Source organism: Armigeres subalbatus, chromosome 3 (genome assembly GCF_024139115.2).
Source record: "Armigeres subalbatus isolate Guangzhou_Male chromosome 3, GZ_Asu_2, whole genome shotgun sequence".
Taxonomy (NCBI): Eukaryota; Metazoa; Arthropoda; class Insecta; order Diptera; family Culicidae; genus Armigeres; species Armigeres subalbatus.
Window position 1 is genome coordinate 198,154,865 of NC_085141.1, and position 21,704 is coordinate 198,176,568.

Genomic DNA, 21,704 nt, shown 5'->3' on the forward strand with positions numbered 1-21,704 from the left:
GAAGGTGGCTGGGTTCGATTCCCGGGCCGGTCTAGGAAATCTTCGGATTGGGAATTTTCTCGATTTCCCTGGGTATAAAAGTTACATCGTGCGCCTCATGATATACAAATGCAAAATAGTAACTTTAGCTTACTAACCTTGCAGTTTAATAATAATAGTGTAAGTGCTTAATGGACACTATGCTGCTGCGACGCGCCAATGTTTCAGTGGGGGATAGGGCTGCCCCAAACGACATTATACGATTTGGCATACCGATTTGAATAGCCAGGGGGCATATGGCATTAAGACCATTTGGCATAACGACCGTTTGGCATTAAAACAAAAATATTCAATGGTTTTAGGGCCATTTGGTATAACGACTGTGACGACGAAACCCCTCGTTGAGTCGACGGGCGAACAATACGCACGGGTAGTATTCGACGTCTTGTCTATCTATGAGTGTTGAAGTCATTGCTGTGGAATATCAGGATGCTCTTTGTACATTGATAGAAGACTTAAATTGATACTCTTTCTATATGGATAACCATCATTGTTCAAAGAGCGTCAAAGACAACCTTACCCCAATTGGCAAATGCCGTTCGCTAATTGGAGCGTTTTGACAAGCGTCAATGTTGCTTATTTTTTGCATTGAACAAATAAAAATTTTACGCTCCAGAAAATATCGATCCCGCCAAACATCACATTCTGACATTTAGCTGCTTTTGAATTCCCCAATTAGCGAACCCTTAACTAAAAAGCGCCCCAACTAGAAAAAAACCTAACTAGCGAACGTTCACTGTAGTCAGTTTGGTACGGTGGCTAACTCTATTCGATCGGAGCGTTTTGCGGAGTCCAAAGTACGTACGATTTCCTGCCATGATGCTTCTCCGAATTTCTCTGCTGGTATCGTTATCGGCGGTCACCAGTGAACCCAAGTACACGAATTCTTCAACCACCTCGATTTCGTCACCACCGATAGAAACTCGTGATGGGCGGCTTACATTGACCTCTCGTGAGCTTCGCTTTTCAGTCTGATGTAGGCTTCCTCCATCCTCTCAGAGTTACGTGCCATGATATCAATGTCGTCGGCAAAACCAAATAACTGGATGGACTTCGTGAAAATCGTACCACTCGTGTCAATCCCTGCCCTTCGTATTACTCCCTCCAAAGCGATGTTGAATAGCAGACACGAAAGACCATCACCTTGCCGTAACCCTCTGCGCGTTTCGAAGGGAATCGAGAATGCCCCTGAAACTCGAACTACGCACATCACCCGATCCCTCGTCGCCTTGATCAACCATATCAGTTTATCCGGAAATCCGTTTTCGAGCATTAGCTGCCATAGCTGGTCCCGATCGATTGTATCATATGCGGCTTTGAAGTCGATAAATAGATGATGCGTGGGCACGTTGTATTCGCGTCATTTCTGCAATACCTGATGTACGGGGAACACCTGGTCTGTGGTAGAGCGTTCTCCCATAAATCCCGCCTGGTACTGCCCCACAAACTCTCTTGCAATTGGTGTTAGTCGGCGGCTTAAAATTTGGGAGAGAGTACCTTGTAGGCGAGGCGGCTCTGTCCCAGTGTGGGGATGTAATGCCAATAAGAAGAAGAAGAAGATCTTGCAGGCGGCGTACAGCAATGTGATTGCGCGGTAGTTGCTACAATCCAGCTTATCGCCCTTTTTGTAGATGGGGCACACGACACCTTCCATCCAACTGCAAATTGATGGTAATGGGTATCTTTTTGGATTGCCAACCCGGAGATGGCAAGTTCTATTCTCGGTCCGGTCTAGGGACGTTCCGATACTTTAAAATATCGATATTTGATTCGATATGATAATCGAATCAAAATATCGATATCACCGATATATTGGAATGAAAATATCGATATATCGGATAATCATATGATATTTCAGAAATGAGAATATTTAGAATATATTTGTTGAAGTAATTCAATTACTATCGTATTGCCATATTACCCTAATTGCAATAATTATTAGAAATTGATGCAAAAAGATTATTTTAAATCAACTAAACAAAACTTTTTATCTACTACTTAATCGAAACTGCTTCTAGAGTGTGCCAGTCCAAGAATCATCGTTGGCGGCATTCGTCGTAGTTTTAACCGGTAGCGGCGGCGTTTTTGGCATGATACTGACATCACTATTTCACTCAAAAAAATCAGGTTTCGAGAATTTTTTTGTATTTTTCCTCTGGTTATTCTGATTCTTAACAGCAGAAAACTCTCTCTTCCGAATTTCAACGGAAGTCTTTTTTTAATTTAATGTTTCAAGAAAATTCTGAATTTTCACGAGAAAATCCAGTGAAATATTCTCAACTAAAAAAAAATCTCTTAAACTTTCACGAGAAATTATGTTTTTGTTTCACACGAAGTTCCCTTGAGTTTCGGCAGGAAATTCTCATCAAAATTTACGCTAAAACTTCGATCAGAAAAAAAAAACCAAAATTTTCAGAAAATCAGAAAACTTTTAAAAATATTTTGAACTTTGAATTCTTTTTAATTCCTACGGGGCATTTTTATGAATTTCTAAAGGAAATTTTAATATGTTTACCATTTTTTCTAAATTTCCATTTCTATAAATATCTTCTTGGTTTCTAAAGTTAATTCATCTAATTTATCATAAGAACACGTCAAATATATAACTGAATCCGTGAAAGGATTCAAGGACCAGTGGCATGGCAAATGTTACACAACGGCGCGTCAATGCAAAGTGTTAAGTTGTCAAAACTATTTGTGATGGAAGCGCACACTTCACACCAAATGCTCTGAGAAAAATTATCTGAACCATTAAAAATACGACATTCCAATCCATTTTGAAGTATTTTTTTTACAAAATACAGTGCAATTATTATTTTTTTGTTGCTTTGTTCGGATTCAATATATCGATATCGAAAGCAAAAATATCGATATGACCGATATATTGAAAACAAAATATCGATACAAAAATATCGGATATCGAAACAAAAATATCGATATTCCGATATATCGGAAGTATCGGAACGTCCCTAGTCCGGTCTATGGTATTTTCGGGTTGGGAACATTGTCGACTCCCTGGGCGTAGCGTAGTGTATCCATTGTACATAGTTGCCACACAAGAAACATACTCATGCAATGGCGGACATAAAAAAGCTTTCAATTAATAACTGAGGAAATGCTAATAGAATACTAAGTTCCAATTGAAATGTAGAGCCAGGAGGAAAGGAGAAGAAGAGTATCTTTTTAGGTGCAACTCAAATGACGATCGAGTATCGTGTTACTCTTTGTTATGTAAGCGTGTCTATATCAGGGTGTTGAAATGTGTTGATGGTGCTCAGCACTGGTCGCAGTAAGGCGTAGATGTAATAGTACTATTGAAATGCTATCAAATGATGATGATTCGGAGAGATTGAATTATTTTCGGACTAGTTGTTATCTAGGCAATTACTATATGCTATTTTTTATGAATTCTACTATCGATCCTATATTGAAATAAATAAAAATTGCATTCTACCAAGTGTTTAGTGTATAGTTTGAGCACAGACAAACAGACGTAACAGTTAGAACAATTTTCTAAAAAATCCATCGCCCAGTTACTTTATCACCATCTTGCGTGCATGTTGCACGAAATGTTATTTAGTACGACAATATCAACAGAAGGCGCTAGTGTGAGATGTCAAATCCAAAGGTAAACGATGCGCGCGCCTCTAGGTGTGAAACGAGTAATCAGTTTAATTTAAAACGACCGTTAAACGCATGGACGATGGGAATTTCATCAGTGTTACGTCTGTTTGTCTGTGGTTTGAGGTTCAGAAACCAATCTAGCATCATAAGTATGTATTAATTTGCTAACTAATACCTATCGCCAATCACTAATACCTATAAGGGGCCCTCCATAGCCGTGCGGTAAGACACGCGGCTACAAAGCAAGACCATGCTGAGGGTGGCTGGGTTCGATTCCCGGTGCCGGTCTAGGCAATTTTCGGATTGGAAATTGTATCGACTTCCCTGGGCATAAAAGTATCATCGTGTTAGCCTCATGATATACGAATGCAAAAATGGTAACTTATCCAGAATTTCACCAAAATTGTACGTTATTTATAAGCTACAGTGAATCTTTATTATTATTTTTTTCATTATAGCTTAATGCTACACCCTCCACTCCGGACTTGCGCTATAAAGATTTGGATAAATAGCTGCCCATAACGACCATTTGGCATACAAATTAAAAGAATTATGAAAACTTTAGGTAAACGCGTGCTTTACAAGAGTCATCTATCTTATTGCCTTACTCTAGGCACCGTCGTCGGGGGTGACAATGGGTCAAACGGGGGTGAGAATGGGTCACTGTTTCAATAACTTAGAATGCTTGTAGAAAAGGTTGAATGTATCTGAGGGCAAGAAGACTAAAATATAAGAGACCTTTTTGACGATTTTGCTCTACGACCTTCAGGCTGCCAGTGAGAGCGATGACCCATTCTCCCCCCCCCCAGACAAATGTGTATTTTTAAAGAAGGAATCATACACTCTTCGCCTTACTCCGGGCAAATGCGTACTTCATCAGGTATCATTTACTCTTCGGCCTTATTCCGGACAAATGCATACTTTTAAAGAAGGGGTTACCCTTTCCTTTTGTGTATTTTCAGGCAAATGCGTAGTACTCTTTTGTCTTAGGGCGAATGCGTACTTTTGAAGTAGGCGTCATCCACTCTTTTGCCTCATTTTGGGCAAATGTGTACTTTTAAATAAGGAATCATACACTCTTCGCCTTGCTCTGGGTAAATGCGTACTTCTACAGATGGAATCATATATTCATACTTTTACCTTTTTGCCTTTCTCGTATACTAAGTATACGTTAATGCTATATGATCACTCCAAAACCAAACTTTTGATAGAAGGTTCGGAGACACATAGTGTTATACAGGGTGTTCAATAAGTTCGAATACACTTTCAAAAAATGTTTTAAAATTTAGATTAAATTATTTCTTTTCCCAGTTGCATTTCATTGGAAGCATTGCTTATAAGGAACGTTTGTAACATTTCTTTTGGAATGACCTCTACTTTGTACTTGTGTATAATGAGCTTTAAACGTTTTTAAAACCCATCGCACGCGGCACGCACGATCTGCATGGGCATTTCGTTCCAGATTTTGAGAATTACGTCTTGAACTGGTCCAAGTTACTTACCTTGTATTCGTACAGCTTTAACATAATAAAGGACCAAACAAAAAAGTTAAGAGGGTTCAAATCCGGGAAGCTGGGAGGTCGCAATGTTTTGTCCAAAAAGTCGATGAAATTGTCCCCATATTAGGCTAAAATCGCAATTTCCGTGTATAAAGGGTTATCGTCCTATTGGAACACGTAGGGCTCAACTCCGTCTTAGCACCGGGCCACTGGGGGCATCAATCGTCCCCAAAACCTCAGTTTTGTACTACGCCGCAATGATTTTGACATTCAAAAACGGCTATTTATGATGCCCCAACGCGCGTGATAAACAAACAACAAGTGACAGAATGTCAACACCACACACATCCGATAGCGTATATATACCGCTAACGCTGACACCAATACTAATACAGAATATGTACATTGGGCTTACAATCAAACATTTGTATTCGAACTTATTGAACACCCTGTATACCAATCAACTCAGCTCGACGAGTTGAGGTGATGTCTGTTTGTGTGTATGTATGTATGTATGTATGTGTGTATGTGTACAACGTTTTGTAGACACACTTTTTGGAACTTAGCATTGGCCGAATTACTCGCAACAAGTTCCATTCGACTGAGAATCCTGTCCCATTATTTGCTATTGAAAATTGGCCAAATTGGACTATGGGATCAAAAGTCATGGCCAAAATACTATTTTCACTCACTCATATTTTTTAGTTTTTTTGCATGAGAAAGGCACCAACACCACTAGGTGGATTAATCAGGGTTTTTGTTGTAAGCATTATACCGAATGGGCGTCATGCAAAACGGACGTTATGCCGAGTAGCCTCGAGCTACACAACACATTATGTGAAATTTTCGTTATGCCAAATGTTGTTTATGTCAAATGGCCCTTTGACATTTAACTCGTTATGCCAAATGGTATTATGCCAAACGACACTGTGAGTGAAGAACTTAAAATTTAAAAATTCACATAAATAAAGAAGAAAGCGACATTATGCCATATGGGCTTCCCCCGTGGGGAATGCAGTAGCATTAAGACGAACGCGACAGAAGTGTTCCCGGAGACATGGTTTCCTCAGGAAGCAGCACAAATTTCCATTAGCTTTGTAATCCATCTCGTAATCTTCTCGGATAAGATGTTTTTCCATAACTTTACTACAATATCATATGCCGCATTGAAATCAATGAAAAGAGAGAATAATCTTTAATGCCGAGTATGACTACACAAATGCCGCTTTCTGTTCTTGTTATGATCGAATAATAGTTGTTATCTATTCACAGCAACAAAAAGTCAAGGTAAAATCTGTTCACTTAAACAATGCGTTTTTTTCCTGATGCTAACAAAATTTTCATCCAATAAATTAAAATCCAAAATAAGTCATTTGGCTAATTTTTTTCCATTGTGTGTATTTAAGTTATAAACAAATAAGATGATACTGATTGTGTATCAAAAACGGTTTTCAGCATCATATTTTAGTTCAAATTTTCTAAAATTTCATTAGGGCTAAGATCCAGTTTCTTCACCTCCGTTTAGAGCTTGGTTGAAGCGTATTTAAAGCGGAGGCGAAGCGTTATGCTACGTTTAGACAAGGCAAGTGAATTGAGCAAGTCGCTTAAATCCGACGCGAACTGAACGTGTAAACACCTTAATTCAATTCACTTGAACGAAAAGAAAGTTGAACATGTTCAACTTTTGGCAAAATCAATTGAATTCAACTGAGTTATCCAATTCATTTGCCCTGTCAAAACGTAGCATTATGCTGCACGTTTAGACAAGGCAAGTGATTTGAGCAACTCGTTTGAATCGCCCGCGAATGGAGCGTGTAAACATCTTAATTCAATTCACTTGAATGAAAAGAAAGTTGAGCATGTTCAACTTTTGGCAAGTCAATTGAATTCAACTGAGTTGTTCAACTCACTTGCCCTGTCAAAACGTGTGCATCGAGGCTAACATATGGTCAACTCCTCCGAGCTTCCGCAGATTTTGTGCTCGAATTGTTATTCTCATCATACTAGACCAACATTTGAAAAAGGCGTAGCTATTGAGCGTATACTATAGTCAACCGGCACTCCTCGTTCAGCCCGTTTTTAGATCTACCATCATTTTTTATCGCTGAACGAGTCAGATATATGTCAACAAATAGGGGAACGGTTCGGCACTTCATCTCATAGCTCCTATTTCCATCCCATCCAAAACAAAGCAATGAAAAGGAATTTGGTTTGTTTCTTAATTTTGTGATTTTTTTCACCAGTGAGCACGCGGGTTAGCAAAAAGAAGCGACAAGATTGGTGTTGTATTTCTTTGTTTTGCGATGAGATGAATAAATGTTCAGTGAGATGGAAATCGGAACAGTTCCCCTACATTGAATAAACTTTTACTTTTGTGTACGGTCTCCGAGCAAGAAGACGTGTTTTACTTTTATCTGTTCAAGTCCACGTTTTGCTTTTCGGTGTTTCGGCTATTTGCTTGTCTCGGTTTTCGCGTTGCTCTGTTGTTTTAACAGTCAAAATTTATTCCTTCTGATTCTTCGTCTACATATATGTATGGAAGAAGAATCAGAGAGAATACATTTTGGCTGTTACGCCCTTTTAAAATGTTAGTCTATAGCTACGGTTGGCTTCAGCCAACCAGATCATTAAGCTACGGTAGAATGACACCATAATCTAAATATCTGCACTCCGACATACTCAAATACACCTATATATAAATAAGAATGTTCATACCCAATTCTATCATTAAAATTTGCATCTAAGTTTAAAAATGATATTAGCATCTCCATCTCTATATCATTGTAGTAATTTGATTTGGCTGATTGTTGAAATCGTGATTATTTGCATTATCTATTTGTTTTACTTTTCTTTACTCTAGTCATCCCTAACCAGTCGTTTTTATATTATTGCTTACGCCTTTCCCCGAATCTGGTGATCATAATTAATTATTTCAACGTACCTAGAGTATCCTAGAAGAAGATAATTATAAATACACTTGATTTGTTTGAAGATCTATATTTTTAATTTCTAGTATAGTACTAGTACCGTGATTGCTTACACATTTTCCATATTCAAAATTATTTGGTATATTTAGTCGCTCAATTGTGCTAAAACCGTTTATTAGGTTATATTGGTTTTAAAAAATACCTTGCTGAACTAATATATCTGTGTGATTAGTGGTGGTCAATCAACTAATATGGTCCATATTTGATAATTATGTATGTAGATTTATGCACATATGAATGGTTCCAACCTGAGAGTTCAGATATTATGCTTATGAGTTTTTTTTAATATTCATTTTTGTTTGTTAACACCTAAGCAAACATTTCAACCGAATAGCCAACTAACATTGTATTGTTTATTTACATAGGAATCAAGTGATGTAAGAGAGACAAGCTCCCTAGATCCACAGCTAGAGCGTCAAGTTGAAACCATCCGCAATCTGGTGGATTCATACATGAGGATCGTCACAAAAACTACTCGAGATATGGTACCTAAAGCTATTATGATGCTCATTATCAACAATTGCAAAGACTTTATCAACGGCGAATTGTTAGCACATCTCTATGCTACTGGAGACCAGGTACATTAGTATCATGAACTAAGATATCAAATTTTCAACTAGATTATAATATTGTTTCGTTTTAAAGGCTTCGATGATGGAAGAAAGTCAAGAAGAAGCTCAAAAGCGAGAAGAAATGCTTAGAATGTACCACGCATGCAAAGAAGCTCTCAGGATTATTGGTATGTTTTTTTAATTATTTTTGTAGGTAATGTGGGGAGAGTTAAAAAATGACTATGAGTTATATCACATTATATGACATTTAAAAAATTACGTTTCTTAATTCCAAACTTCGATTAAAATAAAAAATTGCATTTGTGTGCAGAAACACTAACTACCTGCTACAATAAAATATTCGTCAGAGAGATTCTATTTTTGTTAGTATAATTACAGAAAAGACTGCCTTCCTGTTAACATAAAATAGATAATTGTTACAAAATTTTGGCAAACTAATAATTTTATTTCACTTCATCTTTAACTTCAGGTGATGTTTCGATGGCAACCTTCTCAACACCTGTACCACCTCCTGTAAAGAACGATTGGCTCTCGAGTGGCCTAGATAACCCCAGACTATCTCCTCCTAGCCCAGGTGGCCCGAGGAAAAATGTTCCTGTGCAACAGGTAATGTTCCATTGCATGTTTAAATGTATTGAAAACTAGATTTAATGTTTCTTAATTTATTATACAGGGTTCGTTGGGGTCAGCCGGTGCTCCAGCTGGCACTGGAAGAGGGCCCCCACCAGCTCCTACGAGCGCAAGGCCAGCACCAGCCATTCCTAACAGACCTGGAGGTGGAGGAGCTCCTCCTCTACCACAAGGTAGACCTGGCGGTCAAGCCCTTCCGGCTCCTCTCATTCCATCGTAAGTATTTTGATTCTTGATATCACATTAATGGTAGGCATTGGAATTCAGCTTCGCAATGAGATGAATTTATTACAGTGTGATGGAAATGGACACAGTTGTCCCCAGTTCCGTCAATGTGCTTGTTTTTTTCTATGTAAAGACAAGAGGATAAGTCCTTGCATTATTCTCATAGGCTATTCCAACTACGTTTGTGTCTTAGCCTTGCATGCAAAGGCGTAGGATTGTCAATCTGTAGATGGCGAGTTCGATTCTAGTTTTGGTCCAGGATGTATTCGGGTGGGAAAAACTCTTAAGTTTCTGGGCATAGTGTATCCATTGTACTTGCCACACAAGATACATACTCATGCATTGACAGGCATAGAAAGCTCTCAATTAATAACTGTGGAATTGCTAACAGAACACTAGATTGAAAAGCTGGCTAAGTTTCAGTTAAAATCTAGAGCCACAGAAGAAAAAGAAGATTAACTTAGTGTAGTTTGCCATCAAGTTACTACATATCATATGATGTGGTTCGTAGTGTGAATAATGCAAATTTGCCAATAACTGTGCTTTAAACTCATTGAGACATGTTGTAGGTCCACTCTGGCCTGGGTATCATGGTATTTTTGAAATAATCATTCGAGGTTCCAAAAAGATGTGCAGAATCTGGGCCCGATTGGTTGCGTCCTAGCTTTCCGCATCGCGTGTGAGGCTTTTAGTGGGGGGAAATTTGGCCAAAAAATCATTTTCGTTATTATTGCATAAATAAACGGCAGGCAGGCGTAAGCTATCTTTTGCAGCAATAGAAATCCTCCACACACTTCAGATTTGTCTTTTAGCCATTGGGTATTTTTTATAATAAAAGCATGCAAAAATTTTGATTATTTAGGTTTAAACATCTTTTGTAAGCACTTAGCGATACATACAAATTAAATGTTTGAATTTTACTTATTATTGCATTTAAAATTGACAGTATTACCTCAAGCCGACAAATTATCTAAGTATTCTTCTATCGATTATATTTTCTGTAAATCTCATCCGATTTTTAGTGTGGGTAAACTATTAAGCATTGGATGATATCAATTTTTATAAATAACTAGCTGACCCGGCGAACTTTGTCTCGCCAAAAATTGTTCAATTTTGATAATGGTAGCATAAACAGGCGGGGCTTATTGTAAGCAAAGGTTACCTCGGACTGGTCTTGAAATACCAGGCAGTCTGAAATGGGTCACTGGAGCTGCAATACAGCTAGCACTTTCTAACTCCCGGATTAAATCTGACTGTAAAAATATGTAAAACAGACAGCTTTCTTCCATAACATCACTGCCAGACAGTGGGGGTTAGTTTGTACACACACACACACACACACACACACACACACACACACACACACCCAACAGGTGTGCCAACCGGCACATCAGGATTGATGCCAGTAAGATCCTGATTATGGTATACTGGTCACGGCAAACGACATTGGACGATTCTCGGTTTTTGGATAGGATTAGGCGTATATGGGCTGACAGTCGAGCTATTCTGTTTCCTGAGTAAAAAGAGTGACATCTTTTGAAATGGCAAGCAGGCTAATGGTTCGTCTGCCTCCGTCCCGGTAAACAACCTGGCAGGCCTCCGGTAACGCTCAACACTTGTCACCTATACCGGTGGGTAGTAGGTTCAGATGCACCATTCCTGATTCACGCCGATCCGGCTCTGAACACGGTGTTATAAGGCACCGGAGTCAACCCTTGCATGGACCTCACTGTTACAAAGGCACCCATGGGATCACAAGAGGCGACTATCTACAACAGGAAGAGATAACGGCCCGGAGGGGGGGACCCTTTTACATGGAAACAAATTCTACAATCAACGAAGGAGCAGGCGGTGCGAATGTTTTCGCAAAGAGTGGGAGGCTGCAGCGATCTCCAGTGATGGCGCAGGCAGCAGTAGCAAGTACCAGCAGTATGGCCAAGGCTGCTGAGAACCAGGCAGGCCAACAGGAGCTAGGATCCGGAAATAGGGTGCCCACCCCAAAATCGGAAAGTAGTGCTATTCAGGAGGATCTACAATTTGGGAGGTCCAACCTGATGGAGGTGCGGAAGCGAGTCAACGAGCTCTATGACTTCGTGAAGGACAAGCACAATGTTCACACGAAGATCAAGCTTCTAGTGACGAGCATCAAGTCCGCCGTTAAATCTGCTGAGCACGAACAGAACGCGCTCAAAAGAAGAGCGGAAGCAGCTGAAAAAGCACTGAAAGATGCAGCGGAGCATACAACAGTCGAGGCACTGCAAACACCAATGAGCTCCCGAAATACTCGCACGGAGAAGCGAAGCAGGGACTCTCCAGGAGAGCAGGAAATCCCGAAGAAGCAGCGGAACGTGCAAGATTGTGTTAGCGTACTGAAGGAAGGCGTCAAGAACGGTGATTGGCAAACCGTGGAAAGTCAGCGGGAGAAGAGAAAGAAGCAGAAGGAGTACGTGGAAAAGAAGGAGCAGAAGAAGAAAGAAAAACATCGCTCTTCTCGTGAGCGGGTCAAGGGGGACGCCTTGATAGTCGAAGTGAGCGACAAGACGACATACGCAGCGATATTACGGAAGGTGAGAGAAGACCCGGTGCTCAAGGACTTGGGTGAAAAAGTGGTGAGGACTAGGCGTACTCAGAAGGGGGAATTGCTGTTCGAGCTGAAGAAGGATCCCACGGTCAAGAGCTCGGCCTTCCGGGAGCTCATTGCCAATTCCTTAGGTAGTGAAGGAAACGTAAGGGCTTTAACGCAGGAGGCCGTGGTCGAATGCAGAGACCTGGACGAGATCACCACGATAGACGAACTGAGGGATGCACTGATCTCACAATGCATGCTGGGCGAAGTTCAGATGACCATTCGGTTGAGGAAAGCGTACGGTGGTACACAAATAGCAGCGATACGACTACCGGTAGATGCCGCCAACAAAATGGTGGAGGTGGCCAAGGTGAAGGTCGGATGGTCTATGTGTCCGTTGAGACTCACCCCTCGAATCACCAAACAGATGGAGCGATGCTTTAAATGTATGGCATTTGGACACCAGGCGCGAAACTGCAGTGGCCCAGACAGATCCGGTCTTTGTAGGAAATGTGGTGGAGAAGGACACGTTGCTAGGGACTGCACGAAGCAACCAAGATGCCTGCTCTGCAAACCGGAGGATGGAAACGACCACATGACGGGTGGCTTTCAATGCCCTGCCTACAAGAAGGCGATGGCGGGCCGAGATTAATGGAGATCATCCAGTTGAATCTCAACCATTGCGACACCGCACAGCAGCTGTTGTGGCAGTCCATGTGCGACGTGGCAATTATTGCTGAGCCGTACCGGATTCCTTCTGACAACGGCAACTGGGTGGCGGATGCTACGGGGATTGCGGCTATCCAAGTGATGGGCAGATTCCCTATCCAAGAGGTGATAGACAGTTCAAGCGAGGGTTTCGTAATCGCTAAAATTAACGGGATCTTTGTGTGTAGCTGTTACGCACACCAAGGTGGACTTTGGATGCTGGACTCACTCACGGAGAAGCTGATCGGCCGAAAACCGGTGATCATCGGAGGCCATTTCAATGCTTGGGCAGTGGATTGGGAAGCAGACTGACTAACGCCAGAGGTTACAGTTTGCTGGAGGCGCTGACAAAGCTAAAAGTCAGATTAGCCAACGAAGGTACCGTTACTACATTTCGCAGATATGGCAGAGAGTCCATCATCGATGTCACGTGCTGCAGTCCATCGATGGCGAGGAACATGAACTGGAGAGTTTGTGAAGAATATACCCATAGCGATCACCAGGCGATCCGATATAGTGTTGGAACGCGAACGCCGACGGTACGACGGGAGATAAGGTCTAGTTGGCGAAGATGGAAGACGAAGGACTTCGATAAGGATCTTTTATCGAAGCACTTCGAGTGAACAGCGACGCTACAAACCTTGACGCAGACCAACTGACGGAAACGCTAGCGAGGGCTTGCGATGCGACGATGCCGAGGAAATTGGAGCCAACGAATAGCCGACGGCAAGTTACTGGTGGAACGAAAATCTTGCTAACCTTCGCGCTGCCTGTCTCAGAGCTAGGAGACACGTTCAGAGGGCACGGTCTGAAATGGTCAGAGAGGAGCGAAAGATAGTTTTCCGTGAAGCTAGAGCGGCATTCAAACGGGCGATCCAAATCAGCAAGTCTAACTGCTTCAAGGAGTTGTGCCAGGAAGCTGACGCTGATCCTTGGGGTAACGCTTATCGAGTTGTGACAAAGAAGATCAGGGGTCCAGCGACGCCAGCCGAAATGTGTCCAGACAAGCTGAAGATCATCGTGGACGGTCTTTTCCCGCAGCATGGTTCTACGACGTGGCCGCGTACGCCGTACGAAGATGAAGACCGAGTAACCGCTGCAGGTATGCAAGTCACCAATGACGAGCTATTATCAGTGGCGAAAGGTTTGAAGTTGAAAAAGCTCCGGGTCCGGATGGAATTCCAAATGTGGCTCTAAAATCCGCGATTTTGGCGTTCCCGGATCTGTTCAGGATGGTGCTGCAGAAGTGTTTAGTAGACGGTAATTTTCCGGACACGTGGAAGATCCAGAAACTGGTGCTGCTGCCGAAACCAGGAAAACCGCCGGGGAATCCAGAATCGTACAGGCCCATATGTCTGCTGGATACACTTGGAAGCTTCTGGAAAGGGTTATCCTTAATAGGCTTACACAGTTCACGGAGGGTGAGACTGGCTTATCGGAAAAACAGTTCGGATTCCGCAAAGGCAGATCGACTGTGGATGCAATCAGGACAGTCATTGAAGATGCAGAGAGGGCGTCCAAGAAGAAGAGGAGCGGCAATCGGTTCTGCGCGGTAGTGACGATTGACGTCAAAAACGCGTTCAATAGTGCCAGCTGGGAGGCCATCGCCGCAGCGCTGCATGGAATGCGAATCCCCGACTTCCTGTGTAAGATCCTTAGGAGCTACTTCCTGAACCGGATTCTGGTTTACGACACGAACTCGGGGCAGAAGTCGATCAGGGTTACGGCGGGCGTTCCACAAGGGTCCATACTAGGCCCGACGTTATGGAATGTGATGTACAACGGGGTGCTGATGCTGAAGTTGCCCAAAGGTGTAAAGATTTACGGATTCGCGGATGATGTCGTCCTAACGATAACCGGTGAGTCACTGGAGGAGGTGGAAATGCTGGTGGCGGAAGCGACCGACGCAGTAGAAACCTGGATGAATGGAGTCAAGCTGCAGCTGGCTCATCACAAAACGGAAGTGATGCTGGTCAGCAACTGCAAAGTAATCCAGCGGATGCAGATTACCATTGGAGGGCACGACATCCCGTCGGTGCGGACTCTGAGACATCTAGGTGTGATGATTGATGACCGGTTGAACTTCAACACCCACGTGGACTATTCCTGTGAAAAGGCGGCTCAAATGATCAGTGCGTTAGCAAGGATCATGCCGAACGTCGGCGGTCCGAAAGGCAGCAGTAGGCGTCTTCTTGCGTCAGTATCATCCTCGATACTAAGGTACGGAGTTCCAGCCTGGGGAGCTGCGCTCAAGACGAAACGTAACCGGAGGAAGCTGAATAGCGTGTTTCGTCTAATGGCCATTCGAGTCGCGAGTGCGTACCGAACTATTTCGTCGGAGGCAGTTTGCGTTATCGCAGGGATGATTCCAGTCTGCATAACCCTAGCAGAGGACATCGAGTGCTACCAACGGAGAAATGTGAGGAAGGCGGTGAGACTGGACTCTATGGTGAAGTGGCAGCAGGAGTGGGACAATGCGGATAATGGAAGGTGGACCCATCGGCTCATCCCCAATGTGTCGACGTGGGTGAACAGGGAGCATGGTGAGGTGAACTTTTACCTCCACAGTTCCTGTCCGGACACGGTTGTTTCCGCCAATATTTGCACCGGTGTGGCCATGCGTCATCGCCATTCTGCCCGGCGTGTATCGACGTAGAGGAGACTCCAGAGCACGTGATATTCGACTGCCCGAGGTTTGCGGAGGCACGTAGGAGAATGCCTGCCATAAGGGCGGACAACATCGCAGAGCGAATGTGTCGCGATGAAGGTACGTGGCATGCGGTAACCAGAGTCGTGACACAAAATAATGTCAGAGCTGCAGCGTCGATGGAGAAGGGACCAGCAAGTAAGCGTCGGTTTGGAGCAAAATCCAGCACAGTGAGCAGTGTTGGGTCTCGGGTCGTCAGGGCGCCAGCGAACCGGAAGTCTTCTGCCAACCGGAATCGTCGGACCGACCTCGGCACTCGAACCGTCAACCTGCTGAAGAAAGAAGAAAGAAGAAGGAAGTGCTTCGGGTATGTAGGGCACCGCCAGTGCGGACGTTATCCACCACCGGAACTGTCGGACCACCTCTGCAACCCGAAGACGAAGTCGGCGCAATGCGCGAAAGCGTCCCCTGCGATAGCCGCCGGTAGTCAGGGCACCATCAGTGCGGAAGTTTCCTTCACCGGAACTGGTGGACCACCCTCGACGCCGGGGGGGAAGTCAGGAGGATTCGAGTGAGGAAGTTTGCGGCACAACCGCCGAGGGATCGAGACGTAGCAGTGGATCTCAGCAAGCCAGTCGGCGAACTAAGTCGGCGAACTAGCCTAAGCTAGGGGCCGGAATTTTAGAAGAAGTGCATGAGCACAGCCCCAAGTAGTCGCAGCATCCAGTGGTCCCGGGGGATCGAGGCAAGGAGGATAAGGGACCCGGTTTATCCGGGAGGCACATTTTAGCAGGTCAGGAGGAGCCCATCCCTGTTCGCCTTCGAGCATAGTGTGGATGCTCGAGGTGTCTATCGCGCAGATTTTGATGGCCTTTAACCCTTGCAAAAAAAAAAACACACACACACACACACACAAAAACACACACACACACACACACACACACACACACACACACACACACACACACACACACACACACACACACACACACACACACACACACACACACACACACACACACACACACACACACACACACACACACACACACACACACACACACACACACCCTGGGAGTGATTCAAATATGACGTCCAGTCCACTAGTTTTTGAGATTTCTAGATCCTCCCTCCCCCTATGTCACTCTTTTTTGCATACCTTGTATACTGCCGTCATATGCATACTTGTCCCATGTTTGCTGGGATTGCCTATATACATAGGACAGTTATGCGTATAACAGTATACTGCCATATTTCCGCAAGTCGAGCACATCTGTATATGGAGGCCCATATACAGATGTGCTCGACTTGCGGTTAGCGGCAGTATATGAATTATTACTTTTAACTTTCAAAAAGGGTTTTTAAAAAAGACAAGGGAATTTCAACTAAAGAACTAACTACCTCGAACGATCGGAACGGAATGATTTATTGTTGCTAAATTAAAATGAATCAAAGTCCCTACAGCATACAAAATGCTGACCTAGCTCCTAGCAAGTGTCAGTTGGCCTGAATTCCACCGGTGCTGCGTCGTCTTCGTCGCCGTTGCCACATGTTGCGCTATCAGCAGATTCGGCTGTGTAACTTGTTGCTAAGTGCCGGGCTTCTGGAAGTTGGGATGCAATCCGCTGATGATGAAGGATAATTATGGCTTATGGTAATCGTCTTCACTTAGATGTTCGATGGCTTTAGATCTATGGTTGAATCTAGATTGTGGTCAATAACTTCTCCCTCCTTTTGAAGAGAATCGTCTCGATTCGTCGAATGATTTGACTTGGTCGGTTTCCTTGATCCTTGGATGTATGAACGAAGTTTACGGGAAAACTTTCGCCAGGCTGTGAAAGCTATGATGCTAATTGCGCATATGAGGCTTATGATAGACATTGTGAATGATGAGTATGTCTTCAACTGGTGAGTTGCGGTAAAATCCTCCAAAAGTTTCCTGTTCTTAATGTTGACTTCTTCGAGACGTAGAACTGGCTCGAAGCTACTTTCTGTTATGGAAAGGCCGTCAAGGGTAGTATCATAGGAGATTCTGCTTCAACCATTTCGATATTCTCGAATTTAGATCCATTTAGATAAACTGAGCAATTATGGAATTCTACGAGGTATGATCCTGTTAAATTTCGGCTAGATATACCACAAGAAGAGTTTACTTCCATCGATTTGACTTGTTTTAACACAACCAAATTTCCTGTTACAAGTTTAGTTTCTGAAGGAATGGTGTATTCGGTGAACGAACAATTCGCCGATTGTCCTTGTAGTAGGTTGGGGATGCATTCATCCTGGGTAATATCGATCAAATCATCTTGGTTGCATAACTTCCGCTTTTGCACTTGTTTACAGCGTTTTGCTACGATGTAGGTGGACGTGTTGCTTCTCATGGCTTGGCTGTGACTGATTTGAATAATTTTGTTCCCTACTGGTAATGGTTCGATAATGAAGTTTTCATACAATTGATTCTCTAGCAACGGCACTGATATAGCAAAAACAATCTTTGTTTGATTATGATAAGCAGATATTTCCAGAAAGTCGTAAATTTCCTCTGAGCTATTTATAATTAAACCTTTTTCTTCTAACCTTTTTGAAGCGAATTCCAATTCTAGTGATGACAATATGTTTTTCGAGAGAATCTGAAGTTTAGAAAGTTTTATGGCTTCGAAAATATCTTCAAGATGTGATTTTAAAAAGTCTAGATTTACGTTGATTTTGAACACTTCTTTAATTATAGTGAAATCTGTTGCTAATTTTTATTCCTAACTGCAATTAAATTTTTAGTAATTTGATTTTGTTGAATTTCTAACTTCCTAATAATCCTATTGATTCTATCTTGAAATTGAGAGTTTATACGTCTTTGCTCATTATTCTCGGTAATTAAATTGCTTGATTTAGAAAATAATTCATCGATATTTTTGAGATCTTTATGAGATCATTGTCGTCCAAATTTCCAGTAATAACTTTGATTCCTGATCCTACAAGGTTGAACAATCCTCGTTTGTTACGGGACTTAGGTTGGAGTTCATTGAACAGTTCCAGAGTATTGCTTAACTTTGAGTTTAGAAGATCAGTTATTTCTGTGTGGTTTCCAAGAGAGTTCACACCAGCTATATTGGTTTCTAGGTTTCTGAAGATGGGTTCGTACCGTTTTAGGTCAATAACATGGAAAAGTTGATGATCACCCTTTTTCAGAAAACTATAACCGTCCTGAAGGGTAAGAAGTCCGGGATTGAGGGCCAGGTTAGTGATTCGGATGATTTGAGAGGATATGGGGTTTCCGTTCAGGATGATGGTGAGGATGATGATTGTTATGACGTTGTGGTTCCAACGAGTCATTCCTTGTGTTCCTTTTAAGAATATCCAAAGCATAGTCCTTGCCTAAAAATAGAAAAGAATTAGTATTTGCCTTGAAGTTTCTTTTTTATTTACTCTATGTGAAATTATCAGAAGAGAGACCGGTTGCTCACTTTCTAATGCGGCGTAATTTAGATTTGTGTAATTTCCGTCGTTTCGAATCTACGTATGTTTGTTTCCGATCAGTTGCAACTATTGCTGATTTATATTGTCTCCTTGTTTTTGATTTTACGCCTGGTAACTTTTCAAGGACTCTTGAGCCGGGTTCTAAAATCGGGGGTGGTTCTTTATCTGCATTGTGGTAGCTAAGTTGTTTTTTCTGAGTTTTCGTAATTGCCAGAACAGTTTCATCGTAAATTTTATCTCTGTATTCTACAATAGCGTCAATGTTCAGAGGTCTTTCAACTCCGTCTTTTATTCCGTAAAATACTTCGCGGGGCTTGAGTTTCGTAGAAGAATGAATAGTGTTGTTGTATAGTGAGCAAGCGATGAAGAATTTTCCTTGTTGGATAATTCTTCATATTTATGGCTATTGGTTCTAAAAATTTCGCTTATTGTAGAGTGGAAACGCTCTACGATTCCGTTAACTTGGCTGCAATTTGAAGGTGTGAAATACTGTTGTACATTAAGATCAAATAACAGTCCTCTCACCTCAATTGATTTAAGTGCAGGTTCGTTATCTGACACAATCAATTTCGGTGTACCGTACATTGAGAAATATTTTAGTAACGCTTTTCTAACATCTGCAATGCATCGGGATTTAATTGGAAGCATGGTGCCGAATCTTGATAATTTATCCACTACAGTTAGAAACAGATTTGGTTGAACTATATAAATGTCTACATGTATAATATCTAGAGGTTGTTTTGGAATTGGGGTTTCGGATAGCTGAATTTTATAGAAGAGTCGTTCCTAAATTTGTTTATTACAAATCTTACAAAGAATAATGTACTTTCTCACCTTTTGTTTGAGATTTGGGAAATAGAACCGTCTGGAGATGGCGGTTTTATTTTCGAGAATTCCGCGATGTGCGGTTTCATGCGTATCTGCTATAATCGTATTCTGCTCTTCGGTTGTTCTTAAATCGGTTAACAACTTTTGAGTAATTAGAACTTTGAACGTTTTGCATCGGCTAAAATAATTTTTATATGCTACTTGTAGGGATTGTATAATGTTTTCTGGACAAAGAATGCAGTTAACCTTACCAGGATTCATACAATCTCTGAATATTCGAATTAACGTTGCCATTCCGAAATTAATTTTAGTAATAGTCCGTCGATGTACTTTAGGAAAGACTTCTTCATAAGTTTCTGAATCTTCGTTTCCAATTCTCAAAATAATTTGATTATGGAACGCATTCAATGGTTTTCGGTGCATTTAATGAATTCCGAGGAGTCTGTATCTGCAGAATGAACTGAACTGGAATCAGAGTCCTCTTCGTTTAAGTTTATTTCGGCGGGAATTCTGGAGAGAGCGTCAGCTACGACATTCTGTTTTCCAGGCCGATATTTTATGTCAAAATCGTATGCGGCTAACTGTAACCTCCATTTCACTAATCCAGTATTTGGTGTTTTAAGGTTAAGTGCATACGTAAGAGGTTGGTGGTCGGTATAAAGCATAAATTTTTTGTCCAAAAAGGTATAGACGAAAGTATTTTGTAGCCCATACTATTGCAAGGAGTTCCTTTTCAATAGCGGAGTAATTCTCTTCGCTTTTTGTCAAAGTCCTCGATGCATATGCCACTGGTCTGTCCTTGCCAATTACTCCTTGGGAAAGGACCGCGCCGATAGCAAAGTTGCTAGCGTCTGTGGTCAGGATAAAAGGTTTTTCGAGATCAGGGTATTGTAGGATGTCACTTTGCGTTAGAAGTGTCTTACAAAATTCGAATGTTTTTTTAACAAGGGAGTATGTTCTATATGTTGGTCCTTACGCAATTGAGCCGTCAAAGGTTTTGTGATTTTGGCGAAATCACGGATGAACCTTCTATAGTACCCTAAAATTCCTAGGAATCCTTTCAATTCCTTTTGAGTTTTAGGTAATGGCCATTTTTTAATTGCCTCTATTTTATTGGGGTTGGGTTTTACTCCTTGATCGGTAACAATGTGTCCGAGAAAGGAAACTTCCTTACGTAAAAATTCACTCTTGTCGAGTTGAACCTTTAGATTAACTTTCTCTAGAGCTTTGAAGATCTTTTCCAGATTTTCTATATGCTCCTGTAAAGAGGTTGAAAAGACGATTATATCGTCCATGTACACTAAACAGCATTTGCCAATAAGCGCTCTCAACACGTTGTCCATAACGCGTTGAAAGGTAGCGGGAGCGTTCTTTAAACCGAAAGGCATACGGAGATATTCATATAGCCCGTGGTCAACTGAGAAGGCTGTTTTAGGGACATCATTCGGATGAACCTCTATCTGGTGGAACCCAGAGGCAAGGTCCAGTGTGGAAAAATATTGGCATCTTCCGAGTTTATCGAGAATCTCGGTTATGTTAGGAAGTGGATATTTATCGCCAATTGTTTTTTCATTCAATTTACGATAGTCCACTACTAAACGCCATTTCTGTTTACCGGAGGCATCGACCTTCTTAGGGACTATCCAGATGGGTGAACACCATGGAGATGTGCTAGGCCTAATGATACCTTGGGATAACATTTTCGTTATCTGGTTTTCTACCTCTTGCTTATGGCAATATGGATACCGATAACTTTTAGCATGAGTGGGGATATCATCACTCGTTGCTATTCTGTGTTTTACGACATTGGTGAAAGTTAGATCATCGCCTTCGACGTAGAAAATATGCGGGTATTTTGAAATAAGTTTTGAAAGTTTGTTTTTCTCCTCCAAACTCAGATGATCC

The 21,704-nt window shown here is 42.0% G+C and overlaps 1 protein-coding gene across 3 annotated transcripts in view; it reads left to right on the plus strand.

The window, feature by feature from the left end:
- The window catches only part of LOC134225174 (dynamin), a 113,274-nt gene that overhangs the window by 77,880 nt on the left and 13,690 nt on the right, over nt 1-21,704 (plus strand). For all 3 annotated transcript variants that reach the window (XM_062705033.1, XM_062705034.1, XM_062705035.1), the window contains 4 exons: nt 8,515-8,727; nt 8,795-8,888; nt 9,191-9,327; nt 9,395-9,567. In XM_062705033.1, the coding sequence (XP_062561017.1) occupies nt 8,515-8,727; nt 8,795-8,888; nt 9,191-9,327; nt 9,395-9,567 (617 nt within the window). The remainder of the gene's footprint in view (nt 1-8,514; nt 8,728-8,794; nt 8,889-9,190; nt 9,328-9,394; nt 9,568-21,704) is intronic.